Source organism: Miscanthus floridulus, chromosome 2, assembly GCF_019320115.1.
Source record: "Miscanthus floridulus cultivar M001 chromosome 2, ASM1932011v1, whole genome shotgun sequence".
In the NCBI taxonomy this organism is placed as follows: domain Eukaryota; kingdom Viridiplantae; phylum Streptophyta; class Magnoliopsida; order Poales; family Poaceae; genus Miscanthus; species Miscanthus floridulus.
The window spans coordinates 10851357-10859736 of NC_089581.1; the positions used below are offsets into that span (position 1 = coordinate 10851357).

Consider the following 8380-nt stretch of genomic DNA (forward strand, 5'->3'; position numbering starts at 1 on the left):
AATGTTTTATCTCTTTCAGACGTATGTTGCAAGTGTTTTATCTGAATGTTGCGAAATTAGATCTGGATGTTGCATATATATGCATGTGTGCAAGCGTATGTTTTAAGTATTTCAAGTATTTTATATGTATGTTGCAAGTGTTTTATCTCAATGTTGCATATGTTTTACAATGGCTACAAACGTATTTTTCTAATGTTTTAGACGTATGTTGCAAGTATTTCATCTATATATTATAAAAGTAAATCTTAGTGTTGCACGTGTTATAGTAGACTCTGTATGTAACAATTAACTGGTGCAGCAGCTGGCCCCGTCTACGTGCGTGCGGTGACATACGCTTGGGTGTGGAGAGGACTAGCGGCGGATCTAGAAAATATTTCAGGGGGGCTAAACAACACTGCTGCTTGATCTTAAGTCTCAGCCCCCCTACACTATAGAACTTTGCCTAAAAATTCATGGGTGCTCCACAGGGGGTTCCACTGCTCCGGTATGGGTAGGGGGGCTCGAGCCCCCCCCCCCCCCCCCGCCCCACCGTTGGATCCGCCCCTGGAGGGGACGACATGGTGCGAACGCGGGACATGAAGCGTGCACGAGCGACGGTGCGGACGAGAGACATGATGCGCAGGCCCAGTGGCGGATCCAGGGGGCTGCCCGTGCTGCAGCCTCCCTCGGGAGCCTTAAATCACATGTAAAATACTATTCATTAGCCTCTAAATCATCATTATTTTCTTAACTTTAGCCTTAATCTTCGTTATTTAGCCCCCCCCCCCTCCCCCGAGAAGCTTATCCTGGATCCGCCCCTGCACAGGCCCTACCTGAAGATAGGCGTAGCAGGCGCGAGCTTCCAGACAGCTGGCCCTATCCAGACGTCGAGGCGCTGGACGTTCCGATATTCGGCCTGTTCGCTGGTTGGTTTCTGGGCTGGTTTGGGCTGGTTGATGCTGGTTTATTGTGAGAGAAAAACACTGTTGGCTGGCTGGTTTGGGCTGGCTGAAACCAACAAGCGAACAGGCTGATTAGATTACCAGTACATGTAACGAGCAGGAGCTCGCCATAAGCCTCCTACGTGGACCAAGCGAAGCGGTGCGTTTGACCGTTTTGACTGCGCTGTATAACCTTATCCATCGCCAGCTTGACACGTCACCAACCGCACGTGCAAACACAGGCTCCCCACCTTCCTCTCACTGACACTCCAGGCCCGCTTTCTCGCACCGCGCTCCACTGACCCCCGCGCGCACCGTCGTGCTACGGGCCTACGGCACACGCGTCGCGCACTCACTGGCACCGCACTGTCGCCCTCATCTCATCCGGTGCCCGCCACGACCCCCATCGGTGCCCGTCTAACGTCACAATCGCCAACGACAATGCTTACCATGACATGCGGGCCATACCGCTCCTAGGCCCACCTCGCAGTGAGAGACCTCCGGTGCGCGGAGCTCTGGCGCGGCGCCCATCGGATCTTCACAGGCCACTCCCCCCCTCCCGTCCCCTCCCCCGCATCCCACTCTCGCCGGCCGCCGCAGCCAAGGCAAGACGCCTCCTCCCCACACCCGATCTCCCCTCCCACCTCCGATCGCAACGTAAACCCCGCGCCCACCTCCCCCCTCCCTTCCCCTCCGCACGCCTCGCTTGCCGCGCAAACGCGCGCCATTTCAAATCCTGCCCAAACCCTACCCCGCATGGTCGATCGGGCAGCCGCGCGGGCACAGGCGGCGAGCTCTGACCCGCCGCCGCCGCCTGCACCGCCGCTTCGCCAGCCCGCCGCCGCTGATGGGCAGGAAGCCGCTTCGGCGGGGGCGGCCGCGGGCCCGCCGCCTCCCCCGCCCCAGGCCGGCGGCGCTGACGAGGAGGACGCTCTGGCCTCGTCGGCGCAGCCGCCGGGCGAGCGGTGCAGGGCGATGATGGAGGTGGTGGCCAAGGACGGGGCGGGCGGGAAGTGGAAGGTGACCAGGCTGGTTGTGGAGCACAGCCACGACCTGCAGGTCGCCCCCGGGGATGTCGCGGCGACCGTGCCGGCGGTGGGGATGGAATTCGACTCCGTCGACGACGCCAAGGGCTTCTACTATGGCTACGGCGAGCGGGTGGGGTTCAAGGCGCGCATGGGCTCCAACCGCCGCTCAGTTGGCGACGGCGAGAAGATCCTGCAGCGGTTCCTCTGCTGGAAAGGCAATTATGCGAATAGGAGTAAAGGGAAGGATTCGGATGCAGGGAAGGAGGCAGAGGAGGTGGTGGCGGAGGGAACTTCTGCTGCTGCTGCTCCGGGGAAGAGGAAGAGGGAGCCTTATAAGACAAGGAGCCGCAATCCTGTGATTGAAGTGGAGAAAGGTGTTGGGTTGGGTGGTGCTGGGAATGGGCTAGAGCTGCAGAATGGGAAGCGTTCCAGGAGGGGTAGGAGTAAGAAGGCCGCGGTGGAGCATGGTGAAGAGTCTGTTGTTGGGTTTGAGGCAGAGAAGGAGGTAGCTGAAGAGGCTTCTGCTGCTTCTGATGGTGACGGGGAAGAGGGTGAAGGGGGGGAGGACCAGGAAGGAGCGGAAGAGGAGGTCGAGGTGGAAGTGAAGGAAAAGAGAGGGAGAGGGAGGCCAAGGAAGGCCGTTATGGAGGACGATGCGCTGCAGGCACGCGTCTTGAGGGAGCTTGGTGTAAGGGCATCGCAGTACAGTAACGAGGAGAGAAAGAAGATACTCAATAAGTACCGCTCTAAACGGCAGAGCAGACCTGCCTCGAGCAGGCCTACCAAGGTAAACAGCTTAGATTTGCTATCAGTTGTGATGAGCATACTATAAATTGTGATAACATATACTGTAGAGATCCCCAGACCCCGCACAGAGTGGGAGCTCTCTGCACTTGGTATGCCCTTTATATACTGTAGAGTAAAATGTATGCAGGCATTGTGGAAACTGATGAAATTGTAATACTTGGCTCATTGATATTTGTGATGCTCTTTTGTTTTTTATCTTTTGAATCGAAGAGAAAGAAGTTAAATAACAAAACATCTTATTCCAGTGTTAAGAGCAGAGGTTATATGCTTATATGCAAAGCAATATGCCATGTTATGTTATATAACTTTCCAATATTTAAGACGATATGTAGCTGTCTGATAGCATGGACTCCCCAAGATGATATCAGATGTAGACTTTCTTTTCTTCTTTCCTTTCTGTGGGTTGGTGTTTTTTTGGTGGTGGTGAAGGGGTGGGGGGGGGGGGGGGGGGGGTCAGGCGTCTCTTCACAGTTATCTATTTGTAAACTTGCCAATGGCATGCCACCATGGAAATGCATGGGTTTTTCTTCCTTTCACTGCTTAAGGCTAGTGTGTGGAAGTCAGGAATGCCGCATGTCTAGGGACTGGGATGAAACGACTCTGAAGTTTTCTTGTATCTCTTGAATTTTTTAGACAATAATCAGCATTTACACGTAAAGATGTATCAGAAACTTCAAAGTGTTCAAGAGTCATACTAAAATAGTTGGCACACTCTTTTCCCTACAAGCACTTACTCCCATATGGTGTCACGTACTCCTGTCCTTCTAGATTGCTTCAAGACAAGCTTTGGCTGAAAGGCGTAAGCGTGGTGATGGAGGTAGATTTCTGTCAAGTGAAGAACAGCTGGTAACTTTCTGACCATGTTGCCTATTTTGAATGCTTAGCATTGTTGCTACAACATTGGTTACATGCTTTATTGATCCATTAAACAAAGTGAATATCACAAACTCTATGCCTAATGATATTCACGCAAGGAAATAATGATAACCGAACGTGTTGTATATTGTTTTGTGGCAAGAAAATATGTACTGTTACCTGATTACCTCATTTGCATACCAGTTCATTTCTACAGAAAGTGGTGTTATCTTCATGGCCCTTTGCATGCTTTTACCAGTCTCGGGTTTTTTTTTTTTGGTTGTGCTTTTACTCTTGTGTGTAAAAAGTATGTATCTTGTAACTCTTCTTGTCGGGCCTTTTCTTAATTTACTAAATCTGAATTCTGGAGGGTTACTTCTGACTGGTTATGCTACTGTGGCTGTAGGCTCACATATTTCTAATCTATTAACTTAACCTGCCAGGTCTTGGTTATTGTTTTATCTGATGAATTGGTCGAAATTCTCTTAATTGGTAGGCACTAGCTTGCTTCCCTTTTATTTGTTATGGTTTCCACTTTCACTGCAAATGAACAGTTTCATATGACAATTATCTTGTTATTCTTATGTTCTTGTACTCTTGTGCTCTGCAGCCTTCACAGCTGCCTTCAGAAAGGCGTTCCAAACGTCTTGAGAAGCAAAATCTCAAAATGGAGAAGGTAAGATCCAGTAGAGATCTATAGACTTATTTTGTTTGAGGAAGAAGTGGCGATGTATCCTAACTCCAACCTACCCACTTGGTTGCTTTAAGGAATCACATGCATTGATCTATCACCACCTCATCCCTCAAAAGCACATGCTTAGTGTAGTTGAAGGTGATCCTACAAAAATTCATGGGATGTTCCCATGGTGGACTATCCCATGAAGGACGGGTTAATTCCTTGAACCAAGCATCCCATTAGTTGTGTAATTTTCTTTTTAGAGAGAATCTACAGGTGCTGCATAGGAGATGCCTCTTAAGTTTGCAGTGTCTAAATTTTGTTTAGTAACAGAAAAGTCTAGAATAATAATTTTTTAAGTAATACAACCTATGAACAGCTGCAATTGCATTTGTTATATTCAATTAAACACTCAGGATTTCCCCTTGTCCAGGCGGAGAACAAAGAAGACGAAACAATGGAAGCAGAACCAGATCCAGAAATTGAAGTAGTCCCTGGACCTGGGGGAGAACCAAAGGTTGGGATGGTTTTTCTGAATGAGGATAAGGCTTATGAATTCTATGTCAACTATGCTGGAACTGCAGGGTTCAGTGTCCGAAAAGGCTGGTTGGACAAAACAGCAAAGAATGTTACAAAATCTCGAGCATATGTTTGTTCCAAGGAGGGATTTCGTCCAAAAAGTGCTTCTGTTGAATCAAAGAAACCAAGACCAGAAACAAGAACTGGTTGCCAGGCACACATGACTATTAAGATTACAGCAAGTGCAAAATATGTAGTGACTGAGTTTGTGGCTGATCATAATCATGATCTTGAAACTCCCTTGGTTGACATTCAGATTTTGAAGTCACAAAAGTTATTAGCAAAGGTACAACAGGCTCCTGATCCACCAAAAGTTGTTTTGATACCAAATGAGTATAAAAATTACACAAGGACAAAACGTACAAAAAATATGCAATTAGGTGATACCCAGGCCATCTGTGAATATTTACATAGGATGAAAGGCGAGAATCTTTCTTTCTTTTACACCATTCAAGTAGATGAAGATGATCAGTTTGCAAACGTGTTCTGGGCTGATGCTAAATCAATAATGGATTATAACTACTTTGGTGATGTAGTGTGTGTTGACACAAGATATTGCACAAGTGACTATGGGAGACCTCTGCTGTTATTTACTGGTGTTAATCATCATAAGCAGCTGATAATATTTGGTTCAGCGCTGATTTATGATGACTCGGTCCAATCCTTTAGATGGTTGTTTGAGACCTTCAAATCTGCTATGAGTGGAAAGCAACCAAAAACAGTTTTGACTGATCAGTCTGCTGCACTTAGTGATGCAGTTTCTTCTTCTTGGCCTGGGACCACCCACCGCTTCTCACTACTGCATCTGTATCTGAATGCTACTGAGTTATTCAGGGATACCTTCCAAAGCTCGGAGACTTTTGCATCAGAGTTTAGTAGGTGGCTGTATGAATGTGAGGAGGATGACTTCTATTCGAGCTGGGAAATCCTTTCAGAGAAATACAATATAAAGGATAATGAATGGCTCTGTAAATTGTATGAGGATAGAGAAAGGTGGGCTTTGCCATATGGGCGTGATATGTTCTGTGCTGATATTGCAACCACACTAAGAAGTGATAACATGGATACCATCCTGACAGATCTTCTTAAACAACAAATAGATCTTCAAAACTTCTTCAACAATTATGATAAGTTTTTGGAGGAGAAACGCCTAGCTGAACAACAAGCCGACTACCTTGGGGCTCAAATAGCACAAAGAGTAGCACCACTGCATCTGCTTTGGCAAGCTGCCAATTCATATACTCCAACACTTTTTGAAATGTTCAGGATGGAATATGAACAGATCTCAAAGTGCATGGTCTATAGCTGTGGCGAGATTGGACCAATATCTGAGTACCAGGTAACTGTCAAAGACAGGCCTCGGGGTCAATTTGTTAGATTTGATTCAACAGAATGTATGGTTGTTTGTAGTTGTAAGAAGTTTGAATTCATGGGTCTTCTTTGTTGCCATGTATTGAAAATTCTTGATCTCAGAAATATTAAAGAACTTCCACCACACTATATCCTGAAAAGATGGAGAAAAGACGCTCAGAGTGAATCTCCAGAGAACTATGGTTTTGCTGCCATAGATGAAGATCCCAAGTTTTCATTGTCAAAACGGTACAACACATTATACCGGAATTTGTATAAAATTGCAGCAAAAGCTTCAGAAAGCGTTGAAGCTTATGCGTTCCTGGAGGGCCAATATGAACAGCTTGTTGAACAAGTGGAGGTACTTTTGCAAGCAAAGTTGCATGATAAATCTTCCTTAAGTACTGTCCTGAAAGGCAATCAGCCAAATCTGCTTAATAGTGAGGTCAGCAGCATTGAACATCGCAGAGCAACTGGTAAGAAAATAAAAAATACAGAGGTGCGCCGTCAGCAACAAAGTCCTCTTGATCCGAACAAAAAGAAAAAGGGTAGACAAGGTTTGTTCATCACCTGCACTGCTCCTGTATTCGATTTTATATGATCAGTGCTTTATCTGATTAACCTGTTGCAGGTCTGCTGGAACCTGAGGAGATTGAAATTCCACTCAGGGTTGATCCTCCTGCAGTGTCAAATGATATCCAAAATCATTTAAGAACTCCAACAAATCAGTTTCTTGCACCAGGCCATATGATGCAGGTAAATTTGGTATCCTTTCTGCTTTTTTTTTTCCATATGTATCGAGGAACAGACGTGATGTATATTATACTTGTGCAAATATAGGCCCCTTATGTTGCACAGCAGTTTGGTCTTGGTTCTCTACAAGGATTCCCAGGCATGTCACCATTTGGGCAGGTAACTTGGAAAATCATAACTTGTTGAAGCAAAATAGAATTATATACTTTTTTCCCTCACGGGCTGCAACTTAACATGTCGTTAGATTCAAGAGCCAACACATCTTCAGCAGCCTCATTTACAACCACCACCTTTTCATAGTGGTCCTCCAATTACACAGGTAATTCCTGTTGGATCCTACTCCATGTCTGTGAGAGTCCTATAATTCTGCTAGTTAACATATTTCTCGGCATTGATAATGCCGCCACAGATTCCCCTTCAGAACAAGTTTGTATATAGGGAAACTTGCATTTCGATGTCACTTAAATCGCTGAGATCAGTAAAATGTCGCATGAACTTATTAAATACCAGTTGTAACTTGTAACAAGTGGATTGCACTACTCGATTTTCTGACAAGTCAAATCTTTCTTACTGCAGGCTCCACCTCCGGACATTCAATCACTGCAGTTTCTTAGCAGCAATCCTCAACTGGGCCACCAGACCACGGATCAAGGCCAGTACACCATTCCAGTCTGGGATTTCCTGTGACGTACAATGTGATGCATGCGGGAAGTAGCGATGTAGTCATGTAGATGTAAATAAATTATGTAATGACCAATGATGTAGAAACACAGCCTTGCCCGGCAGGTTAATGTCAATGAAATCTTTAAGCATGGTACATTGGAATGGATTTTTTGAGTTGGACGCAATTCAAACGCACTTGTCAAAGCCAACCAGGAATGGGGGGGACTGTGGACCCAGGCATAGCAAGGATCCACTGGGCGTTGGCAAGATGGCATGGTTCGGCACGGCAACCTGTAGGAAAAGAAAAACTAAACTGAACTGGAATAAGGAACAGTTTCCGGTGTCAGCTGCAAAAACAAAATTCTCTAGTATCCTGAATGTTACGCGGAAGTGAAAGCAAGCTTCCGCTATGCTGAAATAGAGTAATTGGAGTACAATATGCATTCTATGTTTACAGGTTAATATCAATGTCTCAAGTCAACTTCCACTTGATGACAACAGAAAATTTGTGTACGGTGAACTGCCTTTATTTAGGTGTTCAGTATGGCTTCAAATTCTGGTTTAGGTATTGCTGCCAGGTTGCACCGTAGCCTAATTGCTCACGCTGACATCCATCTTCAGAACGAACATGCTTGGGTCCATCAAAGTTGAGGATGTCAGTGTCACCATCTGTGCGCTTCCAGTTTGAAGGGAGCTTCATGTACTTATCATTGAAGGCCAGAGTTACGGCCAACCTAATCTGGGTCCCT

At 46.3% G+C, this 8380-nt stretch overlaps 1 protein-coding gene across 1 annotated transcript; it reads left to right on the top strand.

The window, feature by feature from the left end:
• Nucleotides 1–1492: 1492 nt before the first annotated feature.
• Nucleotides 1493–7797, top strand: LOC136516839 (protein FAR-RED IMPAIRED RESPONSE 1-like). Its single transcript, XM_066510336.1, has 8 exons — nucleotides 1493–2735; nucleotides 3524–3601; nucleotides 4221–4286; nucleotides 4720–6772; nucleotides 6847–6971; nucleotides 7056–7127; nucleotides 7213–7287; nucleotides 7545–7797. The coding sequence occupies exons 1-8, from the start codon at nucleotides 1677–1679 to the stop codon at nucleotides 7653–7655; spliced, it is 3639 nt and encodes a 1212-aa protein (XP_066366433.1). The 5' UTR covers nucleotides 1493–1676; the 3' UTR covers nucleotides 7656–7797.
• The last annotated feature ends 583 nt before the right edge of the window (nucleotides 7798–8380 follow it).

Bases quoted from the DNA above. Each gene is read 5' to 3' on its own strand.
- LOC136516839 (XM_066510336.1), top strand. From the start codon at position 1,677: ATGGTCGATCGGGCAGCCGCGCGGGCACAGGCGGCGAGCTCTGACCCG. The intron at 4,287-4,719 runs GTAAGATCCAGT...CCCCTTGTCCAG, and splicing joins AAAATCTCAAAATGGAGAAG to GCGGAGAACAAAGAAGACGA. The intron at 7,288-7,544 runs GTAATTCCTGTT...TTCTTACTGCAG, and splicing joins GTGGTCCTCCAATTACACAG to GCTCCACCTCCGGACATTCA.